The 15,567-nt window shown below is 37.7% G+C and overlaps 1 protein-coding gene across 4 annotated transcripts in view; it reads left to right on the plus strand.

Moving 5' to 3' along the window:
• PPARG (peroxisome proliferator activated receptor gamma) overlaps positions 1-14,190 on the plus strand; it is a 64,595-nt gene extending 50,405 nt beyond the window's left edge. For all 4 annotated transcript variants that reach the window (XM_088134117.1, XM_025164999.2, XM_007425573.4 and 1 more), the window contains exons 6-7: positions 1,820-2,270; positions 11,185-14,190. In XM_088134117.1, coding sequence (XP_087990243.1) covers positions 1,820-2,270; positions 11,185-11,432 — 699 coding nt within the window. In that variant the 3' untranslated portion in view covers positions 11,433-14,190. The remainder of the gene's footprint in view (positions 1-1,819; positions 2,271-11,184) is intronic.
• The last annotated feature ends 1,377 nt before the right edge of the window (positions 14,191-15,567 follow it).

The following is a 15,567-nucleotide window of genomic DNA, read 5'->3' on the forward strand; positions in this document are numbered from 1 at the left end:
TTTGTACAGTTTAAAATAATTATGTAACAGAAGTTTTTCTGAAACATACAGCACTCACTGGCCATTGCAAAATACTCTGTTAAGTGACCGGGAATCCATTTTGGCCTCTCCAGCTTCCACCAGTTGGTATCTTCTGCAATACTAGGATTATAATATCACAATGATGGATCTCCCTAGCCCAAGCATTTCATTGTGGAGCCAGAATAGCCTTGAATCAAATCATTAATGGAATAATAATAGTAATAGTAATAATAGTAATAATAATGTCCCTTTCTTATTTTGCATAACTCATTGTGGAATACATAATCTCTTCCTATTTTCCCCCACAATAACTCTGTGAGGTAAGTTGGGCTGACAGACTGGCCCATCGTCACCAGCTGGCTTTTATGCCTAAGGGAGTACTAGAATTCAAGGTGTCCTGGTTTCTAGTCCAAAACCTTAACCACTAGACCAAACTGGCTCTTTTCTTGAGTCTTGTGAAATATATTTGTCCAACATTTATTCTGTAGCTATACCATAAGTAGACTGAGCCTCTTGTATTCAAGTAGACCTCTAACATTTGTATTAATATAATACAAAGAGAACAGTGAATAGAAATGATATGTTATCTGCTGGAAGAACAACACTAATTGCCATTTATAATCAAGAATAATTGGCATAAACAAATACTAAGTGAACTCCTTGAATTGTATCATGTGGTGCCTTTATTCTAATGTTTGTGCAGGATGGCTGATTTAATTCTGACAATCTTCCTATCCTCTGTAGCAGGGGAGCTCCTCAACCTTGCCATTTTTAAGGGCGTTGCAGTGAGTAAGGAAGAAAAGTAGAAATCAGACCCTCTGCCTTCCACAGTATATAATACATTCCACTTCTGACATTCCCTTGATTTTAAGAACAGTTACTTCAAAGTCCAGTTGATGCTAATAATGCCCCAGTACCTTCGACTTTTCAACCATGTAGCTACATTGTTCATTGTGATGACTTTAAAATATATTCTGAGTAAACAGCTCTTTATGAAGTGATCACAATGGTCTTGTGAAACAGCCTTCTAGAACAAAATATATATCTCGTGGCACTTCATCAAGCACAATTGTTTACCTGTTTTTTTTATAAAGGATTAATGGCTAATCATAAAATTATTGATTTAGGAATAAATTCAATGAAATAAATGGACTTGCTGCATAATGCTATTACCTTCTGCACTTTATATGGGAGTAATGGCTTATCTTCCTTGTTGCTTGATGACTTTTAGAACTATGGTATGAGTAAGCTTTTCTCTGTCAGCTTCTCTTCTTTGTCGTTGAGGATGACAGTGTTATGTTGCAGCACTGGCATTAAGAACATTCAGTAAATGTGGAGGGGGGGGGGGATCAGCTGAAAAAATTCCCAATCCCATGCCATACATTTTCCATGAGTTTTATTGTCCATTTCAAATCTTTGGTAGGGAAATTCAGAAAGCTGTAAAAGTACAGCTAGACTTAGTGATATAATGTAGGAGCCTAATTTTAATGTGCAGTATTTGGTTGGTATAATAAGTTTCCAAAATAATAAAGCAGATATGTTACTGGTTGTTAAATGATTGCTGCTTCTTAGCAGTCTACCTTGAGGAAAAAAATAGGTCTTTATCTACCAAAACAAAATGATTTTCTTCAAAATATGTCCTTGAAGGCAGGGAGAGCTATTGTAAGCCAGAGTTCTTCACATTCATACACTTCAGTCAGCCTTCTCCAACCTGTTTTTCAGATAGTTTGGGACTGTAACTCTCACTGTGTTTTGTGTAGCAAGAATCCTGATAATCAACTGTATCTTTCTTTTTTAGCCATTTGTCATTTATGACATGAATTCCTTAATGATGGGAGAAGACCAGATCAAGTGTAAACATTTGACCCCCATGCAAGAGCAAAACAAAGAGGTGGCCATACGTATCTTCCAGCGCTGCCAGTTTCGCTCGGTGGAAGCTGTTCAGGAAATCACTGAATTTGCCAAAAGCATTCCAGGTTTTGTGAGTTTAGATCTGAATGACCAAGTAACTCTCCTGAAATATGGAGTGCATGAGATCATCTATACGCTCCTAGCCTCCATGATGAATAAAGATGGTGTTCTCATATCCAACGGACAAGGATTCATGACTCGGGAGTTCCTAAAGAGTCTACGGAAACCTTTCTGTGACTTTATGGAGCCAAAGTTTGAGTTTGCTGTCAAATTCAACGCACTGGAATTAGACGACAGTGACCTGGCAATATTTATAGCTGTCATTATTCTCAGTGGAGGTAAGTGTGAGAAAGTTACGTAGTTCTCCTTGATTTGCAAAGGACTTTAACCCAGGGGTGCATGACTTGTGAGCCCCAAAATAACCCAAGCTTAGCACACCAGCCATGTAGTTTGGTCTTCAAGATACCATTCCTTCCCAGTCAGAACATTAAAATAGGAAGTTTGACTGAATCCCTGGCATACAGTTATAAATGGTTCCTGAGCTGCTCTCAGCTGAATCATAAATTGGGCAGTTCTGATTTGAAAACTATAATACTATATTATGGGTAAGCTCTTGTCTCCTAAAGCCCAATTTACATATGAGTGTGTGATGATCCTGATAGGACAAATATTCTTGAGACAATCTTTCTCATCCTACTAAATGCATATGGTTTGGAAGAGAAATACAAATGAAATGCAGAATTGCCCTTCATGAAAGATTTTAAATATCCTCCAGAAAGTATATGGTAGATTTGCTGTCAGGAGTCCCAGGAGTTCTCAAAGTCTCAAATTCTGGATCTGTGTGCAGCTGCTCCACATCTGGTGCTTGCACATTACAGCGTCTGATTAGCCAGTTGAGTCACTTTAGGCTCTGGACTGACTCCACTCATGATGGTCATTGGATCCCCTTGGAGAAGATACAAGAGGGCTTCTTGAGTTAATTCTTGCTTTACCAACCAGATCTTCTGGAGCCCTGGTTTGTTTCTGTACCCTTTGATTGACCTTTAATCTGAACTTCTGCTTGCATCTCAGTTCTGGTTTGTCCTTCAGGTCTTGTTCTTTGGTCCTGGCAAACTGGTTTTGTCACTTCTCTCCTGATTCCCCTCAGACAGCTGCCTCTGGGCAGCCCTGACAATTCAATCACAAACCTAAGGAAAGCCAGGAAACTACCTGGTACCAGAACAAACTGTGGAACCCAATATTGTTGGTTCTGATCAATAGCTGTTTGTCCGAGTCTGCAGCAGTAGTTTTGGGACTGAACCTGGGATCACCTGTATGCAAGCAAGTGCCAAGTGGATCGGTGTGTTTATTTGCTATCCTTTGCATACCCAGTGTGGCCCTACTGAGCTGAGTTGCTGCTGCTTGTCACCATATGCACTGCTATGTTCTCCTTATTCAGAACCAGAACCCCCACTACCACCCACACTGCATAATTCCACCTCTCTGGCTGCCTCTTTCTCTCAACCATATTTGGCATTTTGCATGATTCAACAAGTGTCAGGATTAAAGGAGTTTAATTATTATTCGGCACTTTTCACTTGGAACTGCAGCACTGAGATATGTTGTTAGTTTAGAAACTAAAATTTCATTTAGCAAGAGTATACACTGTGAGAATGCCTTTACTTAGGAAATATGTTGGGATAAGTGAATAAAGGCAAGTGAGGTACCTAGTATAGTTTTTGCAGATTTTGTCAAGTCCAGAATTACCTTTTAGAGTATCAGTTGAAAGATTTAGGAAATTTTCCCAGGTTTACAGTTCTCCTAAGTTTACAGATGAGACACTAACTACTAAGCTCCACCATTTCTAACTGAAAATCTGAAACATTTGACTGCAAACTGTACAACTTCAGGATTGTTTTGTTTTCTATTTTATCAAATGACGCAATGTCAGTCATTTGAAACACTGGCTCCCAGGTATATAATGTTCAACCCAAATTCCTTCTGAATATTCTGAGCCTGATTTATCTACCAGTATGCTTGTTAATTTGGGAATAATAGTTAGCAATTGGGTTATTTAATCTTTAAAATTTGGGTAATTCTTCCCTTCAAAATTATATTTGAATATCAGAGTTAATACTTTGGGGGAGAACCTGTTATTTCAAAGCACCTAAGATTCTAGGGATTACCTTCCTTTTTCTTTTATTTAATAATTTTAATTTCATTCTAATAATTAAAGATACTGCGTCAGCAGATGACAAAATTTCTCCCTCTTAGATTGATAACCATTGCAACGAAATGTCAAGTGTTTATTGCAAAATGTTAAGAATAAAATAATAAATCAGGAAAGAGAATGGAAGTTATATTGAAAAAACCTAATTATCTTATCTTTGTAACTAGATTATATGGCAGTGTTGTCCAAACTTGGCCACTTTAAGATGAGTGGACTTCAACTCCCAGAATTCCCTAGCCAGCATGGCTGGCTGGGGAATTCTGGGAGTTGAAGTCCACTCATCTTAAAGTGGCCAAGTTTGGACAACACTGTTATATGGAATTCACTCTGAGTTTTTTTTTGAAATACACGCAGTGGGAAACACAGAGTGGGCTGTGTGTGACCAGCAGGGCAGAGTGCTTAAAATGGAACACTGAGCACTACTCACTGGCCTCTCTGCCAGAGATGCATTGGGAATTTTTCTTCTTTGCCTGATCCTGCTCATTTTCAAACTTGATTTTTCTTTTGAGAGCTTCTTCCAGCACACCAACTTTGGTCCCCTTCTGTTCAGTTTTCAGAGCATTATGGTGCTGAGGGGCAGACAAAGCACTGAGCCCTTTTACATATTTTCTTTCCAACTTTCCATTAGATTGGAAAGAATAAAAAGCTGTGTTATTTCAAGAAAGATTTTAAAAAAAAACATAATGAATCACAGCTCCAGTAAGACAGGAGTGCTCAGAATTTGCAGTGGCATGAACCACTAAAATTCTTTCTCCTTCCCTTCACCTTGACATCACAAATTCAAGAATCTACTCTAAATAATATAATTTAACTAAAGTTAAATTGAAAGCCTTGAGAAGTACAGTGTCTTGGAATGCAAGATTGTCAGGAAAAAAAAATCTCAAGAATTTCCTTTGAGTTGGATGGCACTTCTTGATAATAAAAGGTTAGAAAATGTACTCCTGGTTGCTTTACTCAGAACTCTGAAGACATAGAGGCGGGAAAAAACATGGTATACCTCTCAAGGATGGATGGTTCAAATATGAATACTTCTTTTTTTACATTTTTATTTTAACAGATACTTAGATATGCAACCAAGAAAAGAAAAGAAAAAAGAAAGAGGGAGGCAGGCAGGCAGGCAGGCAGGCAGGCAGGCAGGCAGGCAGGCAGGAAGGAAGGAAGGAAGGAAGGAAGGAAGGAAGGAAGGAAGGAAGGAAGGAAGGAAGGAAGGAAGGAAAAATTAAAAAATAAAAGATTTATGGGTTATATAAAATTGAATAAGAATTTTCAAAGTAACATTACATTAGTACTACAGGTAGTCCTTGACTTATGACCACAATTGGTATTGGAACTTATGTCACTAAGTGATGCAGTCATTAAATGAGACACACCTGATTTTACAACCTTTTTTGCCATATCTTTAAGCCAATCACTGCAGTTGTTAAACAAATCATGCAGTCATTAAGCAAATCCAGCTTCCCCCATTGATTTTACTTGTCAGAAACCCCCTGGGAAGGTCGCAAATGGCGATCACATGACCCAGGGATACTGCAACCATGATAAATGTATGCTGGTTGCCAAGCACCTGAATTTTGATCACGTGACTGCGGGGACGCTGTGACGGTTGTAAGTGTGAGGACCAGTTGTAAGTCATTTTTTTCAGTGCCATTGTAACTTTGAACGGTCATTAAATGAATGGTTATAAGTCAAGGACTACCTGTACACTTAAAGATAATATATCAATTTTAACTATTATTAAAAACAAATCAATAACAAATAATTAGCAAATGCAATCAATATGATAAAAATCAATGTTAGGAGTTTCTAAATTAAGAAAGTCTATCCTTGTTATAACAAAAGAAGAGAATTTTTATTCTTATCTAATTGCAACCCACCCTCCGTTTAATATTGCTAATGTGGTATACAGTTAATTAAAACAGTTTTAAAGGCTGCACTAGTTAAGAGGCATCAGCTGCATTTCTAAACCTGATGGTCACACACTTTTGCTTCAAACTGATTAAATATAACACATTTTTGTGTCCAGAGACAATATATATGTGCGTATGTGTACAGTTAAAAAAACAAGGGAAAATTCTCCATAAACCACAATTGTACACATTGAGTTCTGCTAAAAAGGAATAAATAGAAGTTCTTCATTAGGTGCTTAAATCTTCATATGTTCAATGCAATTAGAGCTAAGATATAAATTCACATTCTTCCCCATTCTTCTGTCTGCCTAGAAAGCCTAGAGCCCTACCAGGAGTCTAGCTTTGCCTGGGCATGCAAAGTCCAATCCTTGTCAGAGATGTTCCAAGCTTTTCTTGATCCCTGTGAGGTTTTGGTGTAGCTGTAACTTGTGGGACAATTTACCAACTGGTTTTTGCAAACTGGACTGAACCTGCTAGTTGACATTTTTCTCAAGGTGTCATTTATTGCCTATAAGATTCTTGCAGGATCACATGAGAGATTTTCCCTGAAATATTTGGAGTCTTTTTGGATTGATTGATTGATTGATTGATTGATTGATTGATTACATGCCCTCAGGTAATTGTCAGCTGTTAGCAATCACATAGACAGAATTTCTCCATGATGATCTGTCCCTAACCTGGTTCTTCAGGTCTTCCAGTGACGCCCCCATCACCACTGTAACTGAGTCCATCCACCTTGCTGCTGATCATCCTCTTTTCTTTCCTTCCACCTTTTCCAGTATTAGAGCCTTCTCCAGAGAGTTAGGTCTTCACAAAACATGTCCAAAGTAGAGTAGTTTGAGCCTGGTCATTTGTGCCTTGAGTGAGAACTCTGGGTTGATTTGTTCGATGATCCATCGGTTTGTTTTCTTGGATGTCCATGGTATTCTCAGGGGTCTTTTCCAACACCAAAGTTCAAAAACATCAGTACTCTTCCTATCTTGCTTCTTCAATGTCCACTTTTTGTATAGATATTTAATGCTTAAAACAGCATCTTCAATGAACTTGGAAACAAATTTATAATCAGACCAATTGTAAATAGAATTTTCAAAGAGATTTAATATGTATTTACCTACAGAATGCCCCAAAACAAAGCCTCCACAAGATGGACAATGCATTCTGCAGTCTTTCTGGTCTTCTAAATCATCTTCAGGGGCAGTCCTACATAAAGCACATTCAGTGTATTACGTATCCCCAATAATTATGCCTGAAGTTGTACACATTAAAGTTTTCAAGTAATAAGTGCACTGTGCCTTGAATAATGTAAAACATTGACAAACGTACAATCTGAGAATAAGTGGTTTTGAAGACTATAGTTTTAAGTCATACTTTTCTTCACTACCATGTGTTTGATCCAGCTTTTATTCTCCTACCAGAATTCTTTCCCAAATGCTCCTCCATGTGAGGCAAGAGGTATGAGATAATCCTTGCCAATTTCATTTCACTGAAGCTTCATCACAATCTTTCCTGCTGCTGTGGGAATTTTGAGGTAAAGTGGGGATGAAATAATTTAGGGTAGGAGAATGGGGATCAGAAATGACTGCTTCCCCCTGTCCACCGGAGGATTCCCACACTATATCAACAGTCTCCTCTAGAAAAGAACTATCTGCTAAAGGCTTCTATTGGATCCAGTCTAGTTAAAAATACAATTTTTTTCTGGGCTTGAACTGTTTTATTTTATCAGTGTATGAATTGCTGCTTACAAATTGAAAAAGACAAACTCTCATTAAAAAAGACATACCAGCCAAGGATTTTGAGACATTTAAGTTTTGTTTTTGTTTTTTTGATAACTTTACGATATGTGCAGCCAATGCTAGTTTCTTTGGATTTAAAACCTGATTTGTGCTGTACTCATTAAAATCAGGCACGCAACTGCTGAGTCACACTGACATTATGATAAGAGTTCCCAGCCAAATGCCTATTCTTGTTCTAAATGAGTTTCAGTAGCAATTGCTCTTAAGAGATAAGGAATACATAGGAATTTTGCAAGTGTACATAGAACATAAAATCATTGTTATGAACGTTTCATAAGTGAATGATTAACAGAAAGTATGGTTCTTTTTGAGAGTATTGAAGAATGAAAGAGACTTCCACACTGGGTAAAAGCCTATCTCTAAACATGGTCATGTTTGGGAACATTGTTTCAGCTTTACATTTTACATAATTGTCAACCTTTCAGAAATAACTTTGATATTATTGATACTACAATGCCAGTATTCATAATATTCACCTGTAGTTAACTATTTAAACTAAAGGAACTATGGAAGTTCATCTTTTCTCACTTCTGTTTAACATTTCCTAAAATGAGAATCCCCAACTATTTGGGGACATGGGCACATGTTGCCACCCTATGTTAGGACTTAGTCCTAAAGTCTATCTGGAATTTATCTTTAAATGCAGTGTTCCTCAACCTCGCCAACTTTAAGATGTGTGGACTTCAACTCCTAGAATTCCCCAGCCAGCTTCTGTAAGTTGAAGTCCACACATCTTAAAGCTGTTGAGGTTGAGGAACACTGTTTAAATGCATTGAAGTGTCCTACTATAACTATTCAAATTCAAACTATGCTTCATGATTTCAGAAAAATAATGCTTGAACATCATAATCTTGGCCTTAATCTGGAGGTACTTCAAGAGGGAGGACTCTTGGAGATGCTAGTCAGAAAGCATTATGTAGGTTTTCTGGCTTTCCCTCCTTATCAGGTTTATCTCAACAATAAACAAGCAAAGCTGTGAGAAAATAGGTAAGGGCCTCAAATCAAAGGGGACATCTGGACCTCTTGATAAATCCAGGAAATAAAAATGTTTCTGCACAGTGAGTCATATCCAGATATTTTAGGATATGCAGCAAAATGCTATTAAAATCTATGTAATCTCCCCAAAGCTGGACCAGTAACATTTTTTAAAAATATTAATAATTGCCACATCACTAAAATGTTTACAGACATATCCTCCATACATAACAGACAGATCTGGAAATACTTTGAATAAATGACCTTGAGTGTCACATGAGTAGACTTCTGTTTGTGCAATATCACATGAGCGGATTTTGTCTTCCCTTTCTCTTCTCCTCTTTTTCCTGAAAAAAAAAAAATCTGTTGTCCTCTTCCAACCTTCTTGAGCAAATTTGGAACTGGAAGGAGAAAAGAGGGGGAAGTCTATTCTGACTGCAGAATCTATTTTGCTGGCAGAAAGACATCATAGGATACAACTCTTAAAATAATATAAGTCCAGCTTTGTATACAGTATGTCTGTTCCTTTTGACACAGCTTTTCTGTGTGCCTTTTTTCATACTCCAGTGTTATTCCTTCCTCATTTTATTTAAAGTAGAATATTATTATTGCTTACTTTTTTCTGGTAAGTAACATATTGATTGGGTTTAGAATTCTGCATTGGTAACAATAACTTTGTGATTTCTGAGAAAAATAAAACATTCAAGGAAAATGCTTGCATATTGGGGGGGGGGCTATAAAATTTCCTATATATTAAGTCTGGTTAGTCAGTGTTAATTATAATGTAAAAACACAAGTTATGAAGGAACTATCAAGTATATCAGTTCCAGTTTATGTGGAATGCTGCCTCTTTTTTGCCACCTAGGGTAAATAAGTCATTTTGTGATTTATACAATCAGATTGTAAATCCTTACAAGAACTAGTTCAGCCTACATGAACTCCTTTAAACAGACACAGTGTTGATTTCTTGCTTTTGTCTGCTTTTGCTTTAACTTCCTTCACTTAAGCCATATGATTCCTATGACCTTGAATAAAATCATATTCCAGTGACAAAACAGCGAACTTAAACCGGGCAATGTAATTAAACAGCTTTGCTTAAATAACTTAACAGCAGTCAATTTGGAGTTTGAGCTGCAGGCTTAACTGATCAAGGGAGTTACACTCCCAGGTTTAAGAATTGTTCTGTAAAGGCTGCAGGAATGGCCACCATGAGAAATCTGGTGTCAGTAATCCAAACCTGGGAAATGACATCGGGTTATTTGTTAGGCATCACAAGGTTTACATTACTCCAAAAGTTATCATTTGCTGATTTCAGTCTTCTTCCCTTTATTCTTTGATGATGCAGGAACTTTGTGATATGTTTTCAAGTCATGTGGGGGTGTCATTTGCTCTTTTCCCTCAGTTCCCTCCTGTCCTGAGGCTGTAAATCCTAGACAACAATAGATCAGCCTCCTCCTGCTGGTGCTGTGTGACTTGCATCATCATCATCATTGTCCCCATGAGCATTCTGAGTGGGGTCCATGGAAGCTTTCCTACAGCGGGTCTGGAGGGCGCTAGATTAGTGAAGGCTGTCCAGACATCTGAGCCTGAACCCATTGCCCTCATCCCCAGCAAGATGACACCCAGCTTGTCCACTTACTTGAATGACTTAGCAATTGTTTTACTTATTAACTTTTGCCTTGCAGCATGAATCCAGTGGATTCTGGTTATTAAGATGCGGTTTCACATTGCCAAGTGAGTTTAAGAGATTATATATTAGCAAGAGAGGCAGCAACAGTCACTTGCCGATGTTGTCAAAATAGGAACATTGTGCACAATCATTAGCAACATTTGGCTGTATTTTCAGCCCTTTTGCTGAGGGAATTCTAGTGTTTCTCCATGTGTCCGAAAGTTCAACACGAAGACGGGAGTTCAATTAAGCTGTAGTTGGGTTTCAGTATTTTTTTTTTCAGGATGTAAGGCTGTAGAGCAGGGAGAAGTGAAGGAACTAACCCAAGAAATATCATCAAACTATTGTGGTGGTTTTGGTAGAGAGGTAGCTGATTGAATGTTGCCAACAGCTTCATACTAAACAAAAATCATAAACAAATGGCAAGAAACAAAATATAATGAAACAGAGGTGCAGTGAAAATTGTGTGTGAAGGGAAAATCATTTCTCTGAACTCAGACCAGAAAACATCTCTGACCCTAAAAAGCAGACTTTTTGTGGAGGTCAACGCTTAGGATCATTCCAGGTCAGATGGCGCTTACAGGCTAGTTTCCACGGTGGTGCGCTGGAATTGCTGCAGATGCCTCTGTGACTCAGATAAACCTGTGGAGAGGTTGTAGCTGTACAGATTTTAAAACAAATGGTTTTATTCACTTCTAGATCGCCCTGGACTATTGAATGTGAAGCCTATTGAAGATATTCAAGACAGTTTGCTGCAATCATTAGAACTCCAGTTAAAGCTGAATCACCCGGAATCATCACAGCTGTTTGCCAAATTGTTGCAGAAAATGACAGACCTCAGACAGATTGTAACAGAACATGTGCAGCTGTTGCAAATTATAAAGAAGACGGAGACAGATATGAGCCTTCATCCACTCCTACAAGAAATTTACAAGGATTTGTATTAAGGGTCATCAAATTTCTAATTCATTAACATAAGTACGTTCATCAAATTGCACTATTTCTTTAAGAGGGAAAATATTACATACCTAAGAAATTACTGTGAAAGAAAAACATTTAAAGAGACAGAGCTTTACTATTATAGATCTATTTTATGCATATTGTTTATAAAGACACATTTACAATTTGCTTTTAATATTAAAATGTCTGTATCATCAAAATGTTGGCAGTATTTTCCAGATTCTTTTTTCCTGACTTATTTGATAAAATAGCACTGCTTTTTCAACCTGATTTAAAAATAACATTGACATTGGAGTAAGAGTACAGTTCAGCTTCACAACAAACAAGAGTAATTCCCCCCTCAAGGGAAGTTTTCTGAATACTTGATGTAGTGATGAATCAACAACAATTATACAGGTCACTGCATTACTCTACAGTGCCCCAATTATCTATGTCTAACTTTTAAATATTTTTTTTCAGAAAGGTGCAAAAGGGTCCAATTTAAAAAGAAAGGGTCCAATTTGCAGGTTTTTCAAAACATTCCTGACATTTAGCTGGGCTTGAAAGAGACTGCCGGAAGAATGATTATTTATGATTTACATTTATATTAAATAATACATGTACATTTCAGGGTGCTCAGGATACGTAATGCAAAATAAGCTTTATGCTGTTTTATAGTTCATTTATGTCGTATGCTTATTTCAAGTGTGAGCTGCACAGCTCTCTTGTTTTCTCTCTGCTGCCTCTAGTGGTAGCTTGGCACAGGACCGGAAAATCTGATGTGCCCCTGAGATGCGAAACACTCCCTGTGTGTGGTGGTGGTGGTGGCAGCGGCGGCAGCAGCAGCAGCAGGCTCTTTTGATCTTGGCAAAGCTGGCAGCGAGATCCCTCATGTGATTGCCCTCAAGCAAGCCGAACGTTGCAAAGCAACAGGGCAGATTTTTATGAGACTGCTGTTTGGATTAGTATTTACAGGGTAGCAAGTTGGAACAAGATAGCATTTATCAACTTCTGACTGGGAGAGAAAGGAAATTGTTCTTCACTGGAAGTGTTTAATGACTTTGGAAAGCCTACTGGTATCACTGTTCAGACAGATCAAGCATCCATCCTGCTTTTGGTAAAAAGCACTATCCTGGGAGTTTGGGAGCCGAGCTAAAATTGTAGTGTAGGAAGCACCATTTCCCCCTCCCTCCCCCTGAGTAAACATGCTGCTAATGCTGAAGTTTTAGAATGGTGTGAATGGCCTCAACATAACACCAATGCAGACAAAGCACTGATCACTGTGAAATGAATACTGTGGCTCAGGGAAATTGTCCATAGTGGGAGTCAATTAAATCAGAGGTAGATAACAGGTGGTAGTCCAGATATTGCTGAACTACAGCTTCCAGTCTCCCAAGCCCATCTGGCCAATGGTGAGGGATGCTAGGAGCTGTAGCTGAGCAACTCCTGACATGATGGAAGTTGCCTGTCCTTGCCATAAACTGTGAATAGACAAAAAGTCTTAATCAGGTCTTTGATCCACAGTGGATCTCCAAATCTGCTCTCAAAAACCCTCTAAGGAAAGCAACTGGAAACAACAAGGAAGCATCATTACAGGCCACGGGGAGCCCAGTTAGCCTGTCAGCAGCCACGTTTCTAAAGAGGGTTGAACTTGCTATTCTCTGCCTTGAACACAGTTGTGGTTCCCTCCATTGGCTGCTCTCGCATTGCTACTGCCAGGGATCAGACTGACAGTTTTATAAATGTAAACTTATGGTTTGCTCCCTGCACATTACAAAAGCATACCAGGGGATATGGAATAAACTCAGAACAATGGGCAAGTGTGCATTGGGGGAATCAAACTAATATGGTTGCATATTTAAAGCAACTCAAATGTGAACTGCATTCATTATCAAAACTGAAGAGCAGAGTTATTCATTACACCCGAATTCCCCGTGGTTTATACATTGTATATTTAATCAAGATACAAAGCTTGAACTTAAAGCAGGTTTTTGAATCTTGCAACTTTGTGACATGTTGCTGACTAGAATTGGCTGAATGCTGATTGCATTCTGATGAGTTGGGTCTGGCAGGATGTTCTAGTATGGAAATGTGTGTTCAGTACTTGGCAAACAGTAGTCAGATAACTGGGATTCTAGAATATCTGCAAAGCAGATTTGATGACATTGATTTCTAGCTATTCCTTGCCTCTGCTTTCTATGATTGATTTACAAGTGGGAAACACAATATTTAAGAATTTGAAGAGGGGTTCTAGATCAAGATAGGGTAGCAATCCAATGTGCCTCAAATAAAATGCCATTTTTAATTTCCTTATTGAAAATAAAGAAATCTACATATTTTAGATTTTGATTTCAACTGGTGCTAACAGCTTGAGGAAAATTGAAAACACAAAATGGTAAATACAATTTATGTTATAGCTTAGACATCATACTACATTTTTCATATTAAAATTGCTTTTAACTTTCTTGCAAAATATGGTCTTTAAGAAACCAGGCATTTATCTGTTTAAAAGTATTAAGCAGAATTATGAATGAGTTACAAGAATATATAACATTTTCAGCATGTATCAAAGTTTGAAATAGGAAAAAAGATTTTCACCGTGGGCTCTGTACTTAATTAGACCATTCAGCCACTTCAGGAAACAAAACCTTTTTCTAAACTCCTAGTATTTTCTCATGTGAATTATAATCATAATTTTGGTTTGAGTTTAAATATATTCTGTTTCTATGGGATTTTATTTATTAAAAAAAAGCTTGCTCATGTCAATTTATGTAGGCTGTGTTATTTTCAGAACCTCAAGGGCTTTGGTGAAAATGTTCCAAATCATAAATCACTGACTGCTTTTGAAAATATGACTATAACCCAAAACATTTGGTAACTTGAAATTAACTAAACTGTGTGTGTGTGTGTGTGTGTTTCCCCTTCCCTTCCCTTCCCTTCCCTTCCCTTCCCTTCCCTTCCCTTCCCTTCCCTTCCCTTCCCTTCCCTTCCCCCTTCTCCTCTCCTCTCCTCTCCTCTCCTCTCCTCTCCTCTCCTCTCCTCTCCTCTCCTCTCCTCTCCTCTCCTCTCTTTTCTTTTCTTTTCTTTTCTTTTCTATGAATCTTAGCAGGTATATGTTGTAAAACAGTAAGGGGAGTTATTTTTCCAATTTGTATTTGCCTTGTTTTTCTAGAATAACTATTATGTAAAGGTGGCAGGATTCTGAATGGGTAGCATCTTCCCCCCTCATTTGAAAAGTAATGTAATATATTAATAATAATATAATAGTTCATATATTGCCTTAAACCTGCCTTTAACTTCTGACATAAAAACTGTTTCTATGCTTCCTTGCTTGTTTCTAGGGATGTCACAGACCACTGAAGATACCAGTTGTGTTTGTTGACTATTAATGGGGTATAGCTTGTTTACAATAAATGTCTAGTTGTCAGATTCCTAAAAATACAGTAGCATGTTTCAGAAAGGAAGGCAATCTTTAATTTCACAAATATAGCACATCCAAAACATTCTAGAATTTCCCAAATCTATGATTTGTAGTAAATACAATTCATATTACTGGATCTATTAATCACTGCTGATAACAACTTGAATCTGTTAATGGTAATGAACTAAATTTGTTGACATAAAAAAGCTAAGGAAGTTAATCAAAATTGAAAAGGGCTGAATATAGCCCAGAGTATCTCTCACTTCACAACTATGAAATTCTTTTAACAATTTGTTTTCAAAGGTTGTCTCATGTATAATATATAACCTTTTTGGTTGTTTTTAGAGAACAGTAAATTGCTTTTCTGTAAAAGTGCCATTCATTGAACTATTCACTTCTAGGACACTAAAAAAAGGTGATAAATTGTGACTGAACCTTTCCTGTAGAGAGCACACTTGTGATAACAGGAACCACCCTTCACCACCCTTGTACTTTCCAAATGTATTGAAGACCATGCTGGCTACATGTTGTAGGAGCTTAAGTTCAACACATCTGGAAAATCCCTATTGGTGAGGGTTGAGAAATCTCTCTTCAGGCATTATAAAATAGAAATTGTTGAGAGGGATTTGGTAGTGAAACAGCAATGATTGGATTATACATTCCCACCTCTGGTCCACACTTCCTATTCCATAACATTTGATGAGAAGCCCCTGTTGGACTAT

Source organism: Python bivittatus, unplaced genomic scaffold (genome assembly GCF_059951505.1).
Source record: "Python bivittatus isolate LINGU-HERP-01145 unplaced genomic scaffold, Pbiv_v1 ctg000080_np1212, whole genome shotgun sequence".
Lineage (NCBI taxonomy): Eukaryota > Metazoa > Chordata > Lepidosauria > Squamata > Pythonidae > Python > Python bivittatus.